At 41.1% G+C, this 25192-nt stretch overlaps 2 protein-coding genes across 7 annotated transcripts in view; one reads left to right on the top strand and one right to left on the bottom strand.

Annotated features, from left to right (window-relative positions):
- Nucleotides 1-2624, bottom strand: part of COL4A6 (collagen type IV alpha 6 chain) — a 111864-nt gene extending 109240 nt beyond the window's left edge. For both annotated transcript variants that reach the window (XM_039717566.1, XM_039717570.1), the window contains exons 1-2: nucleotides 2068-2624; nucleotides 1948-1996 (exon numbers count right to left, since the gene is read on the bottom strand). In XM_039717566.1, coding sequence (XP_039573500.1) covers nucleotides 1948-1996; nucleotides 2068-2081 — 63 coding nt within the window. In that variant the 5' untranslated portion in view covers nucleotides 2082-2624. The remainder of the gene's footprint in view (nucleotides 1-1947; nucleotides 1997-2067) is intronic.
- A 95-nt stretch (nucleotides 2625-2719) lies between these two features.
- COL4A5 (collagen type IV alpha 5 chain) overlaps nucleotides 2720-25192 on the top strand; it is a 72877-nt gene continuing 50404 nt past the window's right edge. For all 5 annotated transcript variants that reach the window (XM_039717576.1, XM_039717573.1, XM_039717575.1 and 2 more), the window contains exons 1-2: nucleotides 2720-2852; nucleotides 24723-24782. In XM_039717576.1, coding sequence (XP_039573510.1) covers nucleotides 2760-2852; nucleotides 24723-24782 — 153 coding nt within the window. In that variant the 5' untranslated portion in view covers nucleotides 2720-2759. The remainder of the gene's footprint in view (nucleotides 2853-24722; nucleotides 24783-25192) is intronic.

Raw genomic sequence — 25192 nt, 5'->3', positions numbered from 1 at the left:
TGATATTATACTTCACTTCAAACTATACACCAGAGATCTATTAAGAAGTGTTTCAGAGATCCTAGTTTTCCTAAGAAAGCTCTGTTTAGTGCAAGTTCAATCACCAGTACTTTTTCTTAACAGCTTACTTCATGCTGGAAGGTGTTTGGGCGTGTTTTTAAATCAGTGATGCCATAAAGTCAGTTATTAACCTACTGCTGTATCTGAAGTTGAAAAAAATATAGTTGTACTCTTTCCTGCTGGCTGTGTTTGACAGTATTTTAATAGAAATCATTAAATCCATTATCTACTTAGACATATAAAGTACTTAGTATTTTATGGACCTATTTCTGATTCGTCTTCTTATACTTAGACTGATTACACAGCAACTAAGATTTTCATCGTTTTCTAACCCTGAGGAAAACTCTCAGGAAGACTTAGAAATATCATGTAGATACTGATTTTAATTATTGTGATTGACTTAATTGACAAGAGTCCTGTTATGGGCAGAGAAAGAACTAACAGAAATCTGACTGCTTAGGAGATGTTTTCCAACAGCTATGGAGCAAAATTGGAGAAAACAATTGAAAATCTGCTGTTAGCTACATCTGCATCAATCAGTAATAATTTCACTGCCATATTGCATGAATTTATATAAATGATTGCAAAATGCGGCACATTTGTCTCAAAATAATTTCAACATTTGCCTTTAAAGTACTTGCTTTTTAAGAGTCATTTTTACCTAGATTCCACTGCAATAAGAACTTCTGGTAGAAGTATTCTTGGTTTTGTTGAATAAAAGTCTCTAATCTTTTAATCTTTGAGAAGATTAGAGCTTGTAACTACCACCTGATCAAGATGATGAAATTCTACTAGTGCAATTGATTCTGAAAAATGCAAAACATAATCAAGCCTTTCCTATTTATAAAAAGTACAAACCCCTCTGCTATTAAAGCCTTTTCAAAAGATTTCTTCTCAGCTGCACAGAAAGGTCCGTAAAATTTTAATCAAGAGTAGCAAAAGCAGTAGAAAAACATTGGCTACCAAGTCAAGAACCCATGTTTCAACTGGTTTTGTTAGAAATCTGTCTGAAGTTGAATCAAAATAAACATGCTTAACACATATTATACTAACACTCATTCAATGTTGTATTTGCACTGTAAAATCCACACCACAAACATTATTGTCCAATCTTAATTTACATTACAATATAACAAAGAGGTGTTTTTGAACTGCTGACTGTACATCAGTTGGACACTTAATTTAGGCTACAGATTTATTCACTAGTTAAGGAGGCTAACAATTGCATATTCCAGTTGTTGAAAATCTACTGCAACATCAAAAAAGAAAATTATGAACATTAAAAAAAATCTGTAGTCCTCTACTACTCTGTTTAAACATTAGTTAGGAACAGCAAGAGAAAATCCATGTTTACCTCATAAAGTTGTCAGATAGATCATAAAGTCATTGTTTCTGTACACCAACTTAGAATTTAAAAGACACTTACTAATCCACAGTCATGAACCTTAATACAACACTTAAAAGCTTAATCCTTTAATTTCTCACATCTCTTTCACTTAGTTGTGACGTGTTCTGGATTGGATCCCTTGTGAACAAGGACCCAGAGGGTCGGCTTTTACAGCAAGGTTTGAGATGCTAAAAAAGAACTAAAGGTCAGTTGCAAAGAGACACTGATCACACCATCAGACGCTAAAAGCTGTTACACCGCATACAGGCAGTCTTCCACCCAGTGTACTTTAGTCAAAGTAAAGCAGACGAAAGGCACAAAGGAACTCTGGAGTAAAGGTGTACGGTAATTTTAAAAAAAGTTTAAAAATCCGCGCATCTTTTAGAGGGGGGCGGGGGTGCGTCTTTTTCCCGGCCGAAGGATGCCCAAACCCCGACAGGTTCGCCCGGGCACCTCCACCTGCAGCGAGCCCCGCTGCGGCCGGACCTGCAGGCACTTACCGCACTGGCCAGCTCCGCGCCCAGCCAGAGGAGCAGCAGCAGCAGCGCCCTGCGGGAGCAAAGGGACACAGTCACGGCGGGCCGGGCGAGCGCGGCTCGGGGGCGCGGGCCGGCACTCACCCTGCGCGCCCCATGGCCGGGCAGCCCCGCCGCAGCAAGGAGGCCCCGCCGTCCCTCGGGCGGGCAGGGCTCGGTGCGAGCGCTTCGCGGGCTCCTTCCCCGGCACGGCGGAGCTCCGGGGCGCCGAGGGCCGGGGCGGTAGCGCTGGCGCTGCCCGCTCGGGTGGCTCGCTGCTCGCTCCCGAAGCGTGCCCGGGCAGGAAGCTTGCGCAGCCCCGCCGAGGCGTCGCACCTGAGCGGGCCCGAGGGGCCGAGACTGAGCCGGGCGAGCCCCGCGCCCGCCGCCCGCCCCTCCGCAGGGGCGACCCGGCACTGGCAGCGGCTCCCCTGCGCCCACCCACCCCTGCAACTTCCGCTGCAGAAAATAGTCCGGGGTCCCGCTGCCCGCCCGGTGGAGGTGCAGGGCGGGGAGAGGCGGCGCCCGCTCTTCGAGCCGACAAAACCGCGGCGCCCGAGGGCAGGGTGGGGGGGTTGCGGCCTCCTCGGAGAGGGGCGGTAGCAGCGTGCCCCACACCGCCCGCCCCCGGAGCGGAGGAATACTGTAGTCCCGGGAGGACTTGAGCCGGGAGAAGCGGGCGAGCGCGGCAGAGGGGCGGGCGCTGGCGTCGGGGCGGCCGGTGCGAGCCGCCTGCAGGAGCCGCGCTGCCCCGCCGGGCTATGCCCGGCCGGCCCCGGAGCTCCTGAGCGGGCAGGATGGAGCCGCGGCGGCGGAGCTGCAGCCTGGCCGCCGGCTGCCTGCTGCTGCTGCTGCTGGGGTGCTGGGGGCCGCGGGAGGCGGCGGCGGCGGTGAGTGCGGGGCGCCCTCCTTGTTCTCCTCGGGCGCCGCGGTCCCCGCCGGGCGCGGCCGCGGTGTGGAGCCTCGGGGGGAGCCCCTCTGGGGCTGGGTGGCTGAAGGCGGCTCGCCCTGACAGGAGCTCGGTCCTGCGGGCGGGGGTCGGCGCGGCTGGGCCGCGGGAGGGTCGCTCGGGCTGCCCGCGGGCGCTGGCGCTGCCGGGCCGCTCTGGCTGGGCAGAGCCCCGCCGGGCTGCCCGTCGGGCCGGAGCGCTGCCCGCGGGCCGCCCGCACGTCTGGGGTCGCCGGCGGCTCCGGGGAGGGAGGCAGTGCGAGGCGGGGAAGCCCCGGTGAGCTTCGTGTGGGCTCTGAACCCGCTGCTCCTCCAGGACAAAGGAGGAAAGATTTCCCCCCCAAAGAACTCCGTGGAGAGGTGTCTGAGCTCTTGCCGCTGAGCCATCACCTGCAGCCGTGAGTGACACCTGGATGTGGCAGGGAGATGGAGCCATGTGGGCACGGTTTGTCGGAGGACTGTGCCTCACACGGGGACTTGGTTTTCTCGAGGGTTGCATTTCTGCTTTCTTAAAATTCAAGTAGAAGTGCTAGCGGAGATGGTCAATGTGTGCGGAGCAGCAGAGAGCGCACGGGAGGCGGCCTGGAGGAGCCTTTGGGTCTCCGTTTGGAAAAGGGATGCTGTCCCGGCTTCCCTGGAGTGGCAGGGCCTTGGGACTGAGAGGTGGGAGAGGTGATCTAGCTGGGTTCAGGTTTCAGGCTATTTGATTAAGAGCTTTAGCTGTTAACAAGTGATGAAATGATCTAAAGAGGCTCCCGCTTTAATCTGCGTTAATTTCAGATTTTACGATCCATGTATCTTTCTTAACTTTAAAAAAAAAGTTTACTTAGTGGAAAAAAACCCCCAGATTTCTGCTATTTAGGACTCCTTTCTAGTTGAAAAACCATAACATGTTATGGTAATAGGTGCAGAGTATAATTCTGCTACTCCCCCTTCAATTCTGTAGTTAGTGCTGACAAAATCTTATTTGTCTTGAACTCTCTTTTGAAGTGCATTCCTTTACAGTGAAACTTTGTAGACCTTTCATCTGCCCTCTGAAAAAGCAAAGCCCAGCCATAATACACTTCCTTCCTCTTGCACCCCTCCTTGCTGTGCCCAGGTGGGAACCCAAGTGTAAGTGATACCGGTGTGCCAGCAGGGCTCACTGATAGGAGCTGCTCGGCTCCACGCTGTCTGTGGCCCTGGTGCTGCTCTGCTCAGTGGGGCCAGCCCAGCCTGCCTGCCACAACCCCCACCCCAAGGAAGGACCCAGGCAGCCCCAGCTACAGAAATTCACTCTTTTAGCAGGTAGGGTTTGAAGATAGGGGAGATTTGTGTGCATAAATGTGGCCCTTTTCTTCAGGAAAGCGTCCAGGCAGAGTTCTGTGTGTGCAATTGCTGTGAATCTGTGGGGTGTGGGAAGGGGTCTGTGGTGACCTTCCTTGGGAGAAAAGAAGAAGGAAGCAAAACCAGTGGTAGAATTTCTGGTTCTGAACATCCCCTTGTGCTGCAGCCTCTCTTTTAGGATTTGCAGTGAGATAAGATTAACTGAAGACCCAAGGGCTAAGTGGGGGTGGGGGAAAGAGAGAGATGCCTCTGTTCCAAACTACATAAATCCCACTGGTCTTTTGTAATATGGTTTCTCAGTACTTTGGTGTTCTGGTGTTTTTGAATTTCCTGTGATAACACTAAATATTGCTGATCCTTGTTAATGGGTATCAGCAATTTATTCTGCCTATTGTCAGAAAGGGTTGACTAAATGCTGCAGCAGTATGTTTGATTCACACAGTCTCTTCTGTGAATTTTGTTTTGGGACCCTGTGTCAGAATCATCCCCCCAAAAGGGTAAATTTGGTCACATGATTTCAAGTCATTCTGGTGCCCTTATTCAAATAATGCCTGAAAATGTTATTCAACATAATAATTCACATTTCCAATTTAAAAATGTCTTCTTTACTCCAGATTATTGTAATAGTGTGTATTGCTATGTGATCACTTACCAAGTGACAGAATAGTTAAGAGACATCTGCCTGTGTGCCCATCACAGAGAAATCCCTGTGACTTATTAAAAAACTCCAATCCAACGTTTTATAGTGAAGTAGGGATGGATTTCATTGTTCAGATTTCATTGCTGGGTTTTCACAGCCCATAGTCTGCACTTGGGGAGCAGCATATGGATCATGCTATGCTCTCTTGTGCACTCATTGTTGGTGTAGAGTGAAGCTTGTGACTACTGATGAACAGTGTAAAAGTGACTGGGAGTTTGAAAATGGGTTTACTTTTGAATGGGAGAATGAATGAAATGAAAGATGGTTTCATCAATTAATGAAGTTACAATATTTTTAGAAGGGCTTATTTGTATGCTTTTAGCAGAGGGTATGAGGGCTTATTCCAATGGACAGTTTCAATTATTGCTTAACTGCCTTGCTAGTTTTAATATAAATCTACATACATGTATATAAGACAATCTTTTATAAGCAGAATTTTTTTCTTCTCCTGGCAGGTTTACACTTGCACAGTTATAGAAAAGTGATTGCAAGCTGGGACTGGGAAATCTGCTTAATTAAAGAACATAGATAGACTAGATTTGTCAGTTGTGCTGTCTATGAAACTCACTAGAAGTTAGTGACTGACTGTTGGCTTATATTGGAAAAGTTTCCCTCAAAGCTAAGGCCTAGATTTTAAAAATGTAAATAGACTTTGTCAGCCCAAAAGTTAGTAAAAATTGAGTAGTGTCTGCAATGTCTTTTTTCTCTGCCTTCCATTATAATTCCAGTTTGACTAGAAGTGTAGAGTTGAAAAGTGTTGTTCAAGTATGGTAAGGTAAGATGGATATAATTTGTGTTTAAGGAAGTCATGTATTATTTGGGAAAGTTCTCTAAGTTCAGTTGAGATTTCTTTTTTTCAGACATTACAGTATGTAAAAATACATGGTGTCATGTCAGTAATTACAATGTACATGATTTATATGGTTACTGTGTTCTTGTTTGTTCTAATTATTTTATCATGGTAGTGGTGGTGGTTGTTATTATTTTCCATTTCATAACTGGCAGTGGCTCTTTCTAGTTACAAAAGCTAGGTCTGTAAAAGCAGAAAGTAGTAGAAGCTGGCTCTTAGGATTCAGAAGGTATTTAATCCTGAAATTCTGTAGATGTGTCTTGATTAGTCATGCACAAGATGAGTTTCGTAACATCAAGGCTCAAGGCCTCCTGCTTGCAACTTATCATTTGTCACGTGTTTGGATTTTGAATTTTCATGGCTTTTAGTTGAAGATATATTGTAAAAGTTATATCTCAAGTTCTGTTCCAGCATGTACTAAAATGCTAACAAATCCAAGGAATCCTGAATGAAACACAATGTAAGAACAATTTGGACCATAACAGAATCTTTTACAAAATCATTATGTATTTCTTTCAAGTTTTCCACATGATGGAAATAGAGTGATACTTCAGTGGAACTTCCTGGGCTTTCATTTTCCTGGTCATGCATGAATAATCTATGCACTGGAACCAATTATTAGTTACCTTTGTTAAAGTAGAAAGAGCAATTTTCCTAGGATAAATTAGTTAATTTATTTAATAGCAAATGTGAATTTATGTAGTGATTTTTTTCTACTCTGAACAAGCAATGATGCTTACTGTAATGCAATTAGCTGTTGTTGGGTTTACTAGAACATGTGCAAACTTTTCTGTATTACAAAACTACTGAAATCATGAAGGGCATCCCAGCAAATCTAATGTGCATATTTTCAGGCTGGAGCAAAGTACAGGGAGGAATGTGTTTTGCACATGCAGTGAAGATGCATTGTGCATTTTTACCTTTCATTCACTGAGATGAAAAAGGTTCATTTTCCAATTGTATCAGCTGTGCCAACGCTCCTGATCACCCCAGAACCAGACAGCCAGGCAATGCTCAGGTGTGTGTTCTGGGGATGGTGCTGACAAATGCACTGAATGGACTGAATGGCCTCTGCCAGTGCTGATAATACCAGACACTGTTGTTTTGAATTGAGACACTTCTTGCTTGTCTGTTTCATAAGGCTGTGTGGACTCAGTAACATTAAAAACCACTGGGGTGCTTTGAAGTTCCTGCTCAATGCAGTTTGGCCATCTGGGGTTGGCTGCAGATTTCGTAGTGCTGTAAAGCATCTATTCTCAAGAGTACCTGAAATAAAACTTGTTCAAAAGATAGAGTGCTGATGCAGTTTTAAGGATCGCTAAGCAGTGTTCTCTACCCTCCTGTGAAAGGTTTGCAATGCAATTAAACCTTGTTACATATCATTGGTACAGTGCAGTGTCTGACAAAAGGGCAATGTGCTGAGCATCCTGGCTGTGTAATTGCTAAGTGTGGGGAGGAAAAGCTTCAGTGTAATGTGAAATTGTCATCGGAATAAACGTAACTGACATGAAGAGGAAAGGGTCCTATTTATGAAAAGCAATCTGTTGCTTACTCTTTAAAAATTGCTTTGTAATTGACCAAGTCTTTCTTGCAGAGCTTAAGTCTTTCTTGACAACTTGTTGCAAGAAGCAAAGACTGCAGGATGTGATCTTAATTTTAAGAGAGATGAATGAAGGGCAATTAGATAATTGCAAAGCTGTATTACAAGTTTTACGTTGTAGCTTAAGCCTGTTAATCCTTTACTCTCTCTTCTTCCAGAAGGCATGATGCTGAAACTAATGTATTATAGCCTTATCTTTAGTCTGCTTCAAAAAGACTGATATTGTGTGATTCCTGGTTATGAAACCCTGCCTCTCTTTTTACATGTTTGAGTAGGAGACTGCACTAAATAACCCCAAGGCTCCTTCCAGCCTGAATTATCCTAAAAGTCTAAAATTGTGTAGAAGTACTGTTGTGCTCCTAGGTGTACTTTCTGTTAAGACAATTTTCATATCCAGTAATTAAAAGTTAATCATAATTCATTAAGTTAAATTGTGGATTGCAAGGTATCAGATTAAATGTTGGTGGGCTTTTTTGTTTGGGTTTTTTTTTTTTTAAATTTAGTTTCTACTAGCTAAAAAATAATCTCTTAAAGTGTCAGCATATAGCATTCAGAATTTTAATTTGGTCTTCCACTTTGGTGGAGGTGTCTTATGAAGTGTGTGTTTGTATGTGGTTTATTCTGTGATAACGGAACAGAAGGGAAATTGTAGTGGCAATATAGATGATGTTTAGGGGTTTTGATTTGGGAGTTTTTTTACTTGAGGAGTTGGAAAGAAAGGGGCTTTAAAGCTATGGATTTCAGCTCACTTGAAGGCTCTTAGTTATTGCAGCTCTGTTGTTGGATTTCTTTGTCCCTTCCTTTTGGAGGGCAAGGGAAATAGTTTAGTCTCTCATCTGTATTTTGTTTCTTTTACCTAATCTCTACAGAGAATTAAAATGTCAGAGTTGAATTTCAATCTCTTCTCTCTCCTAGCACTGTAAAAGGCATGTGTGCAACACACTGGTGTTTTACTCTTGGTTCTAGTTTATTATCTACAGAATGATTTGTTCTGTTGAGGTATAGCTAGACCTGCAGAGCTGTCCTGCTCCAGTCCAACATGATGCCAGTGCATACTAGATAAGCTTTGCTGCTGCAGCTCTGCTGAAATCCTGCTTTTCCCTCTCTTTCCTCAAGATAAGCCAAGGCTTGTTCACTTCCCTGAAGTGAATACAGTGAATACTAACACAGGTTAGTAAGTCTTTTTGCCAGTGTTTGTAACTATCAGGATTTTCTCCTGAAAGGCATTAAACATGTTGGAGTGTTTATGCTAGGTCTGCCTTTAGTTGTTAGCAAGGTGAATCTTAAACCACACCATTAATTTAGAGAAAGGTATTTATGCTGTACTGCTTCCTGGGGAATTTAGATGCTTTTGGAAACCAGACTTACAGAAGCTTTGGTTGCTGCTGAGGTCTGTGGATGTGGCAGACCCCCCTTCTGCAGGAGGAACAGTGAACACAGAGGAAATCCCTGGTTGCTGTTGATGTGGTTCACTGTATGAAACCAAGACTTTATCTCCTGACATCTCTTTCTCTACTGCAGTAGCTGTCTGTCCTGCTGTTGTATTTGAGACATAGTTCAGATAGATAAGATCACCTCATTGGCTCTGGTAGAAGAAACAGAGTTTTGCCAGGTTCATTTGGTGCTGTTGGCTGCACAGACTCACCCGAGAGCCATGGCAAATGTCCAGAGCTGCAGTGGAATGGCTTCATTTCAGAGATTCAGAGCCATTCACTGGAGAGATAAAGCTTCATAGAGACTCTTCAGATCAGCTTGTTTCAGGAGCTGCTGCTGTAAGCGACAGAAGTCACTAAATATCTTAGTGCTTTTGTATAGAAAATTAAACAGAACTATGCACACGTTCCTTTTGTAGCTTCTTTTCCAGTTTGACTGTCTTTTTATATGGCTACTGGGCTGGACAAAACCATAGAACTTCATTATGCAAGCTATAAAATTTTTGCTTTATCTGTAAACTGTAGTGCTAAAGTGAAGTAAACTACAACATTTGTACTGAGAGAAATTGTACTAAACCCTTGATGAGTTTTGAATGCTGTTTCAAGTCATTAGCTGGATATTTGGAATAATCAGTTATCAATGGGTGCTGTGGTTTTTTGCTTGCCTGCAGTGCTGTAGACTGGCAGTCTTATTTTCCTGTTATCAACTCCTTCATGCTTTTCTTATAGTAGGAATTTTATACTTTTCTGTCTTAATCTAGAAAGATATGACTGATGAATCTTCATTTGTATGAAGTAGTAACTTAATTTGTATTATAGTATAAGCTTCATGATGCAAAACTTGTGACTTGGAATCCTTGGACTACTTAAAAGTAGTTGGGGGAAATAAGGAGTGATTATAAATACTGGACTTGCTTGTATTTCTGCATGTGTCAAAAATTACACTATATTCAGAATAGTTTTATTTCTATCTATTCTATCTATTAGTTTTATTTCTATCTATTCTGGTTCCTTTCCACTCCATCTCCTGCATTCTGTATGAGAGTATAGCAAGCATTAGTTATTAACTACATAAAGCTGTCAAGCTTAGGCAATCATTAATTCCACAGTTGTAGCTGATATTTGTAATTCACCATGTTAGCAACGAAGGCTTTGTCTTCTTTCCTTAGGAAAGTTTTTATTTTGTGAGTCGTAAATACATTTCTGTTTAGCATCAGTCTGTGTCTGTTAAATACAGCAACAATTCTTCAAAAGCAAACCTTTCTCTTTATGCACTTAAATGCCCCAGGAATCTGATAGAAAGGAAGAAAATGACCACCCTGAACCATGAACTGCATTCTTTCTACACCTTGAATTAAAGTAGCAATTATTAAAACCCACAATTAAATCACTTTACTTAAAGCAATGAAAACTAACGTGACTTGCAGGCAAGGCTAGACAAGCCTCCAGCTCCCAGAAATTGTGATGTCCTGACAAGAAATGCCACTGAAAACAATGTTTGTGTGAAGGAGCTTATGAACTCGGTTTTAAAATCTTTTAAAAATAATCCTTTTTATGAAGCAGTGGGGTTTTTGAGTCAATTTACTTAGAACCAACCTGTCACACAGAGAGACAGCAGAAGCCATTGTTTCTGAAAGGTAATTTCTAGCTGTCATCCAGACAATAGGAATTGGCTTCATGATAGAAAATTGTTCTGAATTAGTTAGAACACTTCTCTTGTATACCCAACCTGAAAGGGCAAAGCTATCCAGAAGGAAAAGGGAGCTTCTGCACTGAGAGATGAGAATTCATATTTGACTTTGCCTTCTCTTTTCATCAATTCACTGTGTCTTCAGACATGAGGAAAAAAACTTCAGATTTCTGCAAAACCATTACTTATTTAATGACTTAAGAATATAAAAATATTTAAAATAATGAGAAGATCTAGGGAGGATGAGAAGTTAGCCTGGAAAAAAGGAGACTCGGGTGATCTTATCACTCTCTACAACTCCCTGAAGGGTGGCTGTGGTCAGGTGGGAGTTGGTCTCTTTCTCCAGGCAGCAACTGACAGAGCAAGAGGACACAGCCTTAAGCTACACCAAGGGGAGTTTAGGTCAGATGTTAGAAATTCTTTACTAAAAGAGTGATTGGTCACTGGTATTGTCTAGCTGTGGACATGATGGAGTCAGTGTCCCTGGTTGTGTTTAAAAAAGACTGGACATGGCAATCAGTGCTGTGGTTTACTTGATGGTGACGTGCTGGGTTAGGTCATAGGTTGAACTGGATGATCTTAAAGGTCTTTTCCAACCTAGTTCATTCTGTGATTCTGTAAGGTGCAAAGCTTGAGTGTGTTTTTTTTTGGTAGTTTGACTTCCAATATTCATTTGGTGCCTTTTTGAATAGGGAAGGCAGTGCCATGGAAGTTGCTGTAGAAGGCTGTGCCCAGAGTCTGCCCAGACACACAGTGAAAACATCCATGCAGAAGTTGGTATTTGTCTGGGTGGAAATGTTTTTGTAATTTTGATTGAAGGAAGAGTATATACCTAGTTCCATTTAGTTTCTGAGCCAGAATGCTGATGGAAACCTCTTGTCAATGGAATGGATGGCACTCCTGTATCAGCAGAAAGTCACTTTTCTGTTCTAGAATCTTTCATATTCTTAAAGCTGTGGTAGTAATAAAGTGTTGAAACATCTCTGTCTAGTGTATGAATTTTTGTATCCTAGGTGAACCTAGAAAACTTATTTATGCTTGGATGAGAAAATGCTTGTTGACAGGTCAAGTCATGCTCAGGAAATGTGTATTTTCAGGACATTAGTATACTGTACCCAAAAATCAGAGTAATGAAACAGGCCTCTTTAAAGAACCTTATATTTTTGATACACTGCAAAAGTAATTGTGGAGGAAGAGCACAGTCTCTAGGCTGTTTCTGTTACTAGAAATAGTTACTAGTTACTAGAAATAGTAACAGAAACAGCCTAGAGAAATAGGAAATAGCAGCACTTTTTTCCTGTCTTTTTAAACAGTTGGACTAAGCAGATGTGCTTAACATAATAAGCAGATGAATCTGAGATGTATTGTTGTAAATTGTAGTGTAAGCTTTTCAGTAACTATTTTTGTCTTAATAGCAGCAAGAGTAAGTAAGAAAAGGGCACGTGGTGTGACTCTTGGGGATGGTGCTAAGCATGGCCAGGAGCTGGACGCTGATTCTTGAGGTCCCTTCCAACTCAGCTTACTCTGTGACTCTGAGTATGCTGATAATTTGGTAGAAAATAACCTTAAAGTCATTCTTGTTTTTTCTGGTGGTGTTCAGGAGTATAATCATCAGTTGCTACAAGAATCAATAGAGAAGGTGGATATTTAAACTGTAAAGATGAATTTTCTGAAGGAAGTAATGAGAAACTGATAATGAAGAGACCGTGCAGTGACCTGATCAGAACCCTCATTCCCAATCCTCCTGTGCTGCTGGGGGTGGGTAGGAGAAATTGAGAGTGCAGTTAAGCCTGGGAAGAAGTAAGGCAGGAGCAAGGTGTTGGAAGGTCTTTCTTTTTTATTTCTCATTACCCTACACTGACTTTTGATTGGCAATAAAATTTATTTCCCTGAGTCTATTTTGCTTGTCATGCTAATTGTTGAATGATCTCTCCATGTGCTTGTCTTGGCCCAGGAACCTTTTGCTGTATTTTTTCTTTCCTGTCCAGTTAGGTAGTAATAGTGGACCTTGGTGGGCACCTGGCACCCACCTCAAAAGTGTTGTTGGATTTAACATTCTGAAAAGTTTTACTTAGATGTAGATAACAAAATTAAAAGTGGTGATGTTCCAAGCTAATTTATTGTAGGATCATAGTAAAACTTAGGCTGGAAGCAGAATCCTTCTGTTCTGGAGTCTAGACTTGGTGACCCCTTGCTCAAAGTAGAGCTGACTTGGAATTTCTGTTTATTGCTCAAATTGTTGCAGTCTAAAAGGGCATTGAAACACTATCTTCTATTCCAAACCTCACTTGCTGTAGGAATAGTGTTAAAACTTGATGGGAAAGCTCCTAATTCAATATTTGCAGTTAACTTGCTGATTACTGTAGGATGCAGAGCATATATCACAAACTTGAAGCAGGTTATTTTCTTTGCATATGTTTGGCTCCAAGCACTTGTGGAAGTTGGTATACTCCCTAAAAACGGGGTGCCTGAGGGAATACTTTCCCTTAGAGAAAGTGACTTTGTTTTGGAATGAGTACAAATGCCAGGGGCTGTTTGTTACTCCTGCCAAGCTTCAGATTGAACTGCATCTCAAGTTTTAATAATACTTGAGGGCTATTCTTATTAATGGATCCCCTCACTTTAATTATTGTCCTGGGGTGTTGGAGCCATGTGTGCTCTCTCCTTGCCTACCCACCCCCTTTTTAAACTGGCATTTTTTTAGTGTGATGTTTAGAGAAGGTATTGTCAACTTGCCACTGGGGAACCTCCAGAATGTGACTGGGAATAAAATTAATTGCTGACAAAAGCAATAATGTAAATTTACAAGTAGTGAAATGAGGAGAAGCTTAGTGCTGCTGCTGAAGATTTCCTCCCTCCCCTTTTGTTTCCCTTTGAAACAAAAATAAAGTGTCTTTCCTGTCCCTCTGCACCCCTTTCTGTAGCACTGATCAGATTTATTTTGCCTGTCCTGTAATTGATACAATGTTAATACTTTAAACATTTTGTTGCCTTTTTAATGTTTTGTTTAAAGATCTGATCTGTGGCCCTTTCAACTGCTTCCTTGCATGGGCTCAATTTTTTTAATGTAGCAAGTCTCTGAGAAGTGTGACTTAATTCCTGAGACTTGCTTTCTGTTTAGCAATGATCAGTGCAATCCAAATGTAATGATTCTCAGGATAATGTCATTTATAGCCTCTAGATGTAATTTCTCTGGTGTAAGGGAGTGGAATCTTTTCTTCTAATCAAAGTTGAGTATCACATTCCAAGATCTGCAATTGCTAGATAGAATGTTCTACTAGCACTAGCCTGGGGCTGTCTTACAGCATTTTAAAGGCAATAAAATACAATCAGGCCCCCTTTTGGTTTTTTTTCCTCTAAGATAGTCTGGGAAATTACTGTTGTGATTCTCATTCACTATAAGGTCACTCCTTCATAGGAAGGTGTATTTTGCACAGAAGTTCCTCCCTGGCAGTGGCAGGTGCTCTAAGGAGCCCTGAGCTACTGCTGTAGCACATAACCATGCTTGGGTGAATGAACCTGAGAGGCTGACACTGGGGGTTCTCCATTTCTGCTGAAGTTCAACATGAGAGCTCCTGAACAGGCATCTGAGACCTCTCACTAAATACTCAACTTTCATCAGCTTTAGGGATTTCTGAACCCATGGGGATAGAAGGGTCTCCCATCTCATCAGATCCTGATGTTCTGTTCTTTTACAAGTGCCTCTGACTCGCAGGGTTGGAGAATTGTGTGGCCTCCATTGCTTCCTTGTTTAACTAGGCCCTCTTCAGTGCCACTTACTTTTTCAGCTTTGATTACCTGAGGCTGGAGAGTAGCTCCTTGTTAGCACTGAGCACCACAGAGGAAGTGCTGCCTGTAGTGCTCTCTTTAGGTGTTAAAGTGCACACACAGATTGTGCTGCTGCCACGGGCATAAACAAATGATAAAACAGCTCAAACTAGAAGAACCTTGAAGCTATGATACTTGGTCCAAGAACTGAAGGAGAATAGAGCTGATAATCGCCTCCACCACAAATAAAAAAAATCCCCCAGACACCCACCAAGCCTTAAAGTGAGTTGGGTCTTGTTCTGGCAGTTAAGAGGGTGTGGACTTCTTCAGATAACATCTCAGTGCAATATCACTCTGCACAGCCTCTATTCTTTTTAGCATGTGTATTTGCTTAATCTTTGGTATTAATTTAGTGCTCTCAGTGGTTTCAAAATAGACCAGAATGGATTTGGATTAATCTGAAATGCTATTCAATTTTGCCTCTCCTTTCTCCAAGGAAGAAGTGGGTTTCTGTTCTTGTGTGGTCTGCTTCATGCTCTTGACACTTGAAAGTGCAATTGGCAGTGACAAATGTCTGACCTCTATTAGCAGGGCTCTGGAATTGAAGCTTCTTCTATTGCATGTTACATGGACGAGGGTGAGGAACAGGACACTTCCCAGGGAATGTCTGTGTCTTTATTCCATTTCTTTAACTGGGAAAGGAGTAAAAACAGAGTGCCAGAATGACTGGTGCTGTGAGTGTGTGATACTTGGCTTGCAAGCATATCTGAGGCTCAGAAGCCTAACTGAGCTTTTGGTCTAGGTTTGTGTTACATTTGGACATGGTTATAGAAAGTGGCAACATCTAACACCTGTCACAAGGGAAAGGTCCTAAATGACTACTAAATCTTAACCTGTAATCAGTACCATATGGCACTTCTTATTTGCAGCTGGAAAAAATCAGGAAGCCCCAAGAGGCTGGTGATTAGAGACTTGTGTGTAAAATAAAAGTAAAACTGAGACTTCCTGAAAAGTCAAGTGGCTTACTGTATGCTGCCACTGACTGACTGCCAGGTGCTCCGTGTGGGTGTCTCAGGGATGGTGTGAGTTGCAGAGATGTGTACCTGTGCAGGCAAAGATGGAGGCATGCTTAAAACTAACCATTCCTCTGATTTGCTAAGTACTTGTTTTTGGGGTCTGTATAAAAGTTAGAAGATGGCTTGCATTCAGCTGTTCAGAGTTCAGCATTTAGAACTGAAATGAGCAGTAGTGAGGTTTAGACTGCCTACAGAGGTGGCATGAAATGTATGCATTCCCAAACTGCAAAGCCAACCAGAGTTACTTTGTTTAGGATGTTTCTCTAGTTATGCTGGGTATTTAGAGGTTTCATGCAGCTGCAGTGCTTGCTGAAGGAAATGAATGTGGTGTTTGGCATCTGCCAGTTCATTAATGTGGAGATGGAGTGGGTTGAGAAGGCCACCTGGTAGTTTACATTTTGGTTTAATGCTCTTAGCTTGTTTACCAGGAGGTGTACTTGCCAAATCTAAACATAGATGCTTTGTAAGATGCTGCCTCTGGATGGCAGCATAAAGATAGTACTTCTAAGTTGCTGTTAAAGGAGATTTTACCAATTCACACAGCCTGATGTAGAGCTGTTTGGAAATCTGTGTTCATTAGGCCAGAGGTACTTGGCTTCTCAGGTCTCTTCAGCTGTAGCTTTGAAATGCTTGAAAGAAGGGCAGCAGAGCTTCATCTGGTTATTTTACTTTCTGTGTGTCTCACCCAGTAAAATACACTGGACTGAAGCCCATTCTCAGAGCTTCAGTGCAGTGTATTTTGTTGTGTGTTGTAAGACTAACAGACTGCAGAAACCTTAGGGTTTTCGGAAGTGGTGAGAGCTGTCCATGTCCTTTTCCTCACCTACACTTGGGTGCAAGGCTGGCAGTGCCCCTTCAAGCAGAGGGCAAAACCACTTTCGAAGATGGAAGGCTGTGTAGAAAGTAGGAGTGAACTACTGAGAGTTGTAAGGGCTAACTGTTCCTTAAACTCTGTACTTAAAGTTTCTGCCTAATGTTTCTTCATGTCCTGAAGAATTGTCAGCCTTAGCACTCTTAAAACCAAGTATTGAGAAAGGGAGTAGACTCTGGGATTTTGAGAGAATTAGATGTCCAGCTGGGCTCTTCTACTTTCTGTCTTTTGTTCTGGTTCAGGAGTCAGGTACAGAGAACTTGTCAGGTTGTGATACCTCCCATTCTGAATAGATGAATAGTTGCAGTTTGGGGATTAATCAAAGTTGTTCAAATTTTGGGGTGTTCATTCCGTAAAGAGTCCTTGACTCCAAAAGTTGCCTGTAGTTAGACTGGTCTATGGGAAGATCTCTTTCTGCAAGTATTGCCATTATTTTAACTAGAAGCTTCTGTGAAAGATACTTTTTATGCAAAACTATATGTAAAAGAACCATAATTATTTCCATTTAAAGCAATAAATTCCATATTTAGTACAAGGTACAGGTGGAAAAGTTCAATCCTCTTTAGATAAGAGCTCCTGTCCATTTCTTATAATATTTTTAACACAGAAAAACTTGTTTTGATATTCTGAAGGTAGTTATGTCAAGCTTTTCTTGCTGATAATTTCAGGGTTTTTCTAAGTACATCCAACCAATTTATAGTAAGTGTATTTTAAGAGAATTTATTAATTCTTAAACTTTCCATTTAATTAGACCATTTATTTGTGATAACTAGACTTAGCAGATCTCTTACAGTTGTTCCATGTTGTTATTATTAGTAGCTATTCATGTATCTAAACAACAAGCACATAGTGCTACCCCTTCAGAGGAAGCAGAAGTGTTGTTTATCCATCAGATGCTTGAGAATGGTTTTTAACCTGCCTTTTGTGTTCTCATTCACTGTGGCCAGAACTGTTCTAATTCACAGCTACTACAACTAAGTTTCCTCTGCCAGTCTGAACAGGTCTTATCTTTCGTTGAAATCTGTACAATATAGTGCCTCAAGGTGCAACACATGAAATTACGTGCCAGAAGTTCCCTTGGTTTAAAAAAAAAAATGGTCAAGAACTTCTGCAGACACATTTTGACTCTTACATTTTAGACCATGATATTTATTCTTTTCATATCTTTGGTAGATTGAGGGAAGCAATTCCTTAGAAGGGTATGTAAAAGGCTTCTAATTCAGATTCTGCTTTAGCAATATTACTGCTCGTAAATGCACCACTTTAGTGAGAAAAGGATGGCCATTTGGATAAGAGACCTGTGGTGGCTTTGCTGCCATAGCTGACTTCACACAGATATCAGTAATAAATTGTTATCTGCAAATTTGTCCTCCTGCTTAAGCCTAAGGAGCATGGATGTGAAATCATAATTAGAACTCGCAATAGCTGCTGTAACTCTTCTTGTCAAATCCCCACAAAACCTTTTGTTTGTTGGTTATATTTCTGTCCAGGCAAGAGAAGGGAAAATCAATTTGCTGAAGATAAATGGTGAAATCTTTGACTTGGATGAGTAGTAAATCCTTAGCTAGAAAGCTGCACAGGTGTTTTGTTACACAAATCTTATAGGCAGGCTAATGAATATGAGGATGCTCTTCAGGACTGCCACCAAAATAAAACTCAATCTTTGTTTGGAACTGAAAGGCTGAATTTATTTGTATTATAATTAAAGGTACGAATAATTTTTGGTGTGGTTACAGCGGGAAGATTACTTAAGCCATCCTCCTAGAGCAAAGGCATTTGTAACTGATGCTTTGCTGTATGTTGAATTTGCTGATTTTGATCAGAGTGAATTTCTAACAACAGTCAGTCTTTATAATTGATAAAATTATTCAGTATTTATGCTCCTTTTTTTCCTGAAGCTGAATTTATGCTGACAACTGGTAAGCTGTCATGTTTGAATGCAGAGGGTGATGTTAGTAGCATTAAGGATTTGTTCCCTGTGTATAAGCTTTATTCTAGGAGTATCTTTCACAGATGTCTAACAGGTAATTGCAGCCCCTACTGTGAAAATTCTCTTCTGCCACCCCTAAATCATGAAGGAGAACAGCTTGAAAATCTGCAATTTCCACAGTGAGCTTTCATGAGCTACAAAGCACTGTTAAACTACTTCTCAGCAGTAAAGTTGTGTGTATTTGAGTTAATTTAGATGCTGTAGGAATTCCAAGATGTAAGCATATTTTACCAAATATGTGGTCTAGAGTCAGACTTGGTGAATTGGAAAGTCCCATGTCATTGTTTTCTGGACTAAAGACTTCAAAACTATGGATTTCAGCCTAATTACCATTTCCATTGTTTCTAACCCCTCTTGCCCTTCTCTTTGGCAGTAAAAACCTGGTGGGGCTGGTGCATGCTGTGCTAGAACTTGAAGGGTTTGATGTACCTGCAGTTCTTTTGACACTGCCTTGTGGTTTGGTGTGATTCTATCTGAATGCAAAGCTCCATGTTTCATTCAGCTTTTGTTAGTACTACAGTAACTTCATTACCTGATTAACTTGCTAAGAGGAGTATCTGGTCACATGTTGCTCGTAAATGCAGAAGGGAGAGAGCTGGGATGCTTGATAATCTAAAACTAATAGGAGCAAGTGCTCTAGTAGCTTTTAAAAACACTTGGAAGGAAAGGAAAATAAAAAGTTACTGTGTGTCCATTGTCAAGTTGAGACTATAGCTTTGAATCGCAGCAACTCCTTGCTTTAGTGGCTGTGCAGTCAGACCTGCTGCAGGTAGTGGAAGGACTCATAACCACATCAGCCTTGCCGAAATGCTTCTGTAACTTGTATCTGTGAAAAACCTGAGGTACACGGCTCAGGTTCAAGAGCTGTTAGGGGACACAGACTGTGCTGTATGGAAGCCCTCAGAGATTAACTGCTTTTGAATGGGTTTTGTGGATGGCTCTTCCTTTGACTATTCTAGAGAATGGAAGGCTTAGTAAAACCAAACAATCAAAAAGCTTCATTATATGTAGCAAATAAATCCTAAGGAAGTCATCAGGAAAAAGTATGGGAAAATACAAATACAGGACACTAACAGCAATTGCTACACATTGACACGTGAGTGTGTATTAACATTTTTTGTCTAGCCTTTACTGCTTGCTCTCTGCTCCTCACTCACATTGTTCTACAGTTCAGTTAAGCTCATGTCATCAGTGTCTGTTGCAGTTTTCAATTTGTTTTAAAATTCTGGCCCTCTTTACTTGAGCAGAATTTATTTCAGTGATTGCTGTGCATCTTGTTCCAACTGGAGGGAACAATCCTTACCTGGTGAGGCAGATGACAATGTTGTGTCAAATAACTCTCTGGTTCCCTTCAGGACAACATCTGTTTATGAAGTTAGTGTGTGCAAGTTAAACCTCACTGGAGCTTCATCATTTAAGTCTCTGAAGGGGTCTTAATGCATTACAGGTGACACCAGTGTTTAAAATCAGCAGCTGTCCACAATCAGGCTTTTGATTCTTTTCTGACCTCCTCCTGCTATCAGAATGGAGCTTTCAAGAAAATCTTGCAGTCTGTTAGTACAAACTGCATGGCTGGATTCAGTAATGTCACTTTGCTCCTCTAGAAATGAGAGGATTTGTCAAACAGGAAATTCTCGATTTGTGATAAAATTGTACATAAGGAGGAAGTCGGAATAAAAAAAATTGTTCAAACTATTTCTCTTTTTTTTATCCAGTTGTCTGATACCTGAATTGAGAATTCATTTGTAAACAACTTGGGTCATGTCAGAATTCTCATTGAGTCACCTACTGTGCTTCTGTAAGAAGCCTCACCTTCTCTTGATTGGTAATTTGTAAGTGTCAAGGTTTGGAAATTATTGGCTTCCCTCTTTATTCTTGCTCATGGGAAGAGTATTAAATTACTCTTAAACTCGTATATGTTTTAATGCTAGTACATTATTGAAGTACTGTAGGGGTTTTTTTTTTAAACCCCTCCCTATGTGCACACTGTTAGCTGTTAGGTTTCTCTGCAACTGTGTGTATGGAGTGGTAAATCACTTCTTTTTCACTTCATAGTTTTGTAAAGCCCCAAGTTACTGTTCTCTCCAGCAGCAGCATTAGTCTTCCTGGTAGTTTTTGCAAACATTTTGTCCAATACTGTCCAGCTGGGAGGTGGGGTGGGAATGGAATATGCTGAAATTGTCTTGTAACCAAGGTCATTGGGCCCGATGAGAAAGGAGTGGAATGTGCCCAATGCATAAGGCAGGCTTTTAACCACAACACATTTTGAGATGACTTAGGCTATTCATTTCACTGAGCTGACTGTAACAAACCAGGAGTAGGAATGTGTACTTTTTTCCTTCAAACTAAAAAACAACAAACAAACAAAACTGCATTCTGTTGGTGGCATAAAGCAGTTTTCCTCAGTCCATGTAAGATACAAAAGACCAAGCTTGTTCTGGAAGAATTATCCTTTGACCAGTAAACCAATACCATCCCTCTTTTATATACTAATGAAAAGAACTTGTTCTCTACACACAGATTCAATGGGTAGAAGCTGTCAGGAAAATCCAGTGAAAGGATTAGCTAAACTTGAATAGATTAATTAGAGCCTTTGGAGAAGTCACAGCATAGGGAATAAGCAGTGATAGTGCCTTCATCTTTACAGGTACGTGAGCAGGGAGGCAACAGGAGCACAGCAAGGAGCAAATCTAAGCAGTTTGAGTTCTTAAAAAGCTGCTTGGATTCCTTATTCATCTTGGTGTAGTTGAAAACAAAAAGATTTTGATTGATATGGAGATTGTGACCAGCTCCTAATGCTCAAGATACAACATGCTATTATATCAAGTATTTTTTATTGTCTTCTGTCACCTAAGATAATGTGTCCTACTGGCCAGAGCCAGGAACTGAACTGCTACTGAAGGCTTCTGGCTGCCAGGTAATAATACAAGGCAAGAGCCTTGCTTGGTTTTCCAGCTGCATCGTGTGCCAAGTGTAACTTGGAGTTCCCCTGAGGTTTGGAGTAATTCAGTTTTCCATATCTGGAAACCCAGAAGGTCATGTAATTTTCATAACTAGTGATGGTTAACTGGTTACTAAGGGTAAAGTACTGATGGTAACCATCTAAATCTTGCTCTTAATGTAGATTTTTCTGCATTTGGAATTCACTGCATCAATTTTCTTTGTGTGATCGAAGTGTAGATAACTTACTGTTCATTTGCAGGAGAAATTCCTAGTGTTCCTGTGCATAGTGTGGGGCCTAGATTTCCTTGGCATTCATGTGAGATATACAACTGATTCTGTGGCATCAAAAATCTCTAACCTGTGGCTGTTGAGTGGTTTTCAAACTTGTACTAACTTGTTATGCAGCAATCTCCTGTAGTGCAATTTTTGTGCCTGCTTTGCCAAGTTAAAAAAAAAATATGGCCTTGAGATTACTGAAAAGTCTAAACAAGAAGAAGGCTTTCACTCAGAGTAGGTCATTAAGCTTTTTTTTTTTCCTCTGTGCCATCATGTTTTACCTTGGGTTTTTTTTAAACTCTACAGCAATAAGACCTCTAAGTGGCATGAATTGATCTTGAGATAATATAGATTCTCAGGGCTTTTTTTTTTGTTCAGACTCTTTCATTAAGAATACCTTAATTTGGTGCAGATATAAGTAAATGCAAATGAGAAGCACAGTCTGCCAAACACAGCTTTTGTACAGGAAGATAAGTGACTCTGCTGGGGGAGTACTTCTTGATAAGCTTGTGGGTGAATAGATCTTCCCAGGATTTAAGCCAAAAACTTACTACCATTTGATTACAGTGAGTATTTGAAGACTTTTCTGATCAGACCTTTAGTTTCCCTTCACTGCTGTCTGAGAAAAATCGTATTTCCTTCCTGCAAGTAATGCATCTGAACTGGATATCCAAAACCATTTGTCAAAAAGCATTCAGTGAGTACTCCTGACTCTCCAAGACAGGCTAATTATGTGGGTTAAGAAGTTACTCAAAACATGAGAAATCCAGTGTGAATATATAGATTGCTTTGGAAGGCAGTGACAGGTTTAAAAAGAATCCCTACATTGATTAAATCAAAGCACTTTGTTGCAAACAAGATAAGGGAGAGAGGGACATTTTTTAGAAACTTTATATATGAAACTTTTAATGGATACAAGTTGCAACATAAGGAAGGGGTTGTGGGATCTCCACTAAAGTGGTTATTCACCGTGCAACTGAACAAGAACCTGTGCACACTGCCTAAGCTGCCCTGCTTTGAGTGATTCCTTCCACACCAAATTATTTCATTTGTTTTTATTAAATGGATCAATTTCATTTGGTCTTGGTGCTGAATCACTGTTAAAGATGTGTAAGCACTGACAAAGCAGCTTTCTGCATACAGAAGCAAAGGGCAGAGACTCCTGAGCTTAATTGTCTGAAAACTCACCTTCACAACTCTGTGCACCTCTGACTTGTTTTGGGAAGGGGCCATGTAATCTCACACCATCCTTTTCCCTCCCGACTTCCTTCTCTCCCTTTTCACCCCAACAGTTCCCTTGTACCTGAAAACTGAAAAAAATTCCATTAGAAACATTTTGTGGAAGCTGTAAGGAAGACTAAATGAGTTTATTCTGCTCTATAGGCTAAATAAACCCTTCTCTTTGTGCAGGGTCTGGATCATGCTTTTTCTGGATGTGCTATTTTAACCTGTGTGTTCTAGCACAGTTTTTGGTGGGTTTTGCTAAGTTTATTAATTTCCCCACCTCTTGGAGGCAGCAGAGGTTTTCCATGTTGCTCTTACTGATCCATCCTTGTAACACAGAATCAGTGCTGCAGCACAGTGAGCGAGGTTTGTACTGTGAGGGAAGGGAATATTGCATGCAACTAGGGTTAATCCCTTTTAAACTAAGCTTTGTTAGGGAGATTAATCCAAAAACTGGTCCACAAGGAACTTGATTTTTGAAAACCCACTTTTAAAAGTGAAAGAGATACCAAATTCATAGGATAACTGGGATTGAAGGGGGCATCAGAAGGACTTCCAGCCAAACACCCTGTTCCAGACAGGGACAGCCAGGAGTTCAGGCCTCATTGCTTGTCCAGCCTGCTCTGAAAGCTGGGCTAGAAAGATTCAATTTAATTCTAGGAAATGGCTCAATAATCCCTGTTAACTAAGAATTTTGAGTTTTCGTATACATAACATCAAGAAACTGGTGAAAAAAGCCACATGGAAGATCAGGAGAGACACTCTGGTCATGTTGTGTACCACCACTGCTGGCCTTAAATCTCAAAGCTCTGCCTTTTGCTGCAAGATGCTTTATTGATCCTGGGATTTTGTAGCTCCAAGTGAATTAAGTTACTTCTGTATTTTCAGTCTGATGCTTGGTAGTATGTTTAGGCTAAGAGCCAGGACATTCCTAATGCCAGGTAGGGGATGGGTCGTGTCTCTAAATGCTTCTGTGGTAATGAAGACTAGAATTCAAGTGTGGGTGTAATTCAGATCTGACATACTGACTGGTTTCTTGCTTGACTGAAACTTTGTACATAATGTTCTTTGTCAATTACTGAAGGGGAGGACCTCAAATTCTCAGCTTTTCAATCTTTTAAAGCATCAGCTCTGTGTTTTTAATACATTGCTGCACCTATTCTCAGAATGAGTTGAACCCTGAAGTGTTTCAGCTAGTGCATCTTCTAATATGGCCCATGGTTTTTAACTGTGGAGAGATCTGAAACAGGTATTATGTGGAAATATTCTACCAAAAAAATGATTTATTCTAGAAATCTCACTTCTGTAAACACATTTGTTAATCTGAGATCAACACGGAGCTCTAATGAATATCCCATGTTAAAATTGGGGTGGAAGAATACAATCTAAGCAGATGTGGTATGAGAGGGTTATTTAACTCAGATCTTCTGTGTGAACCAAACTTGTATATCCCTCTCCTTTGAACCCCTTGAAATCCAGCAGTCAGTCACTCAGCCACCTGACTGTCACCTTATGCTAGAGCCTGTTGTAGCTGGTTTGTCAAGCTTTGCTCTGGTGTGGGAATGCAGCTCCATCAAATCTAGAGGTTTTTAAATGCCTTTTCTCAGTAACTGAGCTATGGGGGAAAGAATTAATCATGTAGTAAGTATTTGTCTGATTACTGTCACAGATGTGCTCATAACCTTCAGGCTTGATTTAAACTCCTGTGCAAAACCTGACATCTGCTGGTGGGAAGCATAACTGGCCTCTCCTCACTTGGAAATGTGCTGAAGAGGGTTCTATAAAGTGCTGGTGCTTTTTGCTATAGGTGTTGCATTGTACTGCTTAAGCATAAATTTGGAAGTCTAAAATGAACTGTAAAATACTTACAAACAAACATAGGTATTATTAAAGGTGGTTGAACTTTCAGTTGACTGTGTCTGCTTTGAACACTTGTATAATGGCTGGAGCACAAACTTTGTAGGTTTACTTTTTAGACAAACTTTTAAACTTTTTGTGATAGCATTAAATACTTCATCTAGTGTTATGCCAATTAAAAATAATTTTTTCCCCTTATGTTTTCAAGGCTTGCCATGGATGTACATCTTTATCCAAATGTGATTGCAGTGGAGTAAAAGGTGAAAAGGTAAATATTCTTTTTACTTTTTTTTACTGTCAGACTAGTACACAAACCACTGAACCATACGCCAGCTTCAGATAACTGAAGCTTATGGGTGATAGTTCTTTGCTTCTTGCTCATATCTTTTTTTCTTTGATGGTAGTGTGAGCATGCACCAAAGAGCAGATCTGTATTAACAGTCAGATATTGAGTCAGACGGATTGGTCCATCTGACAGTGTAGGATTTTCATATCATTATTTTCTCAAGAATGGGGAATTAATACACAGATTTTTTTTTTTTCCATCTGTTTGATTATTTGGAAAAAAAACTCAACAAAACAAACAAAAAAAAACCCCCAGAAGAGACAAATTCTGGTAAAATAGAAAGAATTCCTATTTACAGCCAAGGCCTGCCTATACAAAGTACTTAGTGTTGA

Source organism: Passer montanus, unplaced genomic scaffold (genome assembly GCF_014805655.1).
Source record: "Passer montanus isolate IOZ18808 unplaced genomic scaffold, ASM1480565v1 scaffold38, whole genome shotgun sequence".
In the NCBI taxonomy this organism is placed as follows: Eukaryota; Metazoa; Chordata; class Aves; order Passeriformes; family Passeridae; genus Passer; species Passer montanus.
Note: the sequence above shows the minus strand (reverse complement) of the source record. Positions and strands in the feature narration are given on the sequence as shown.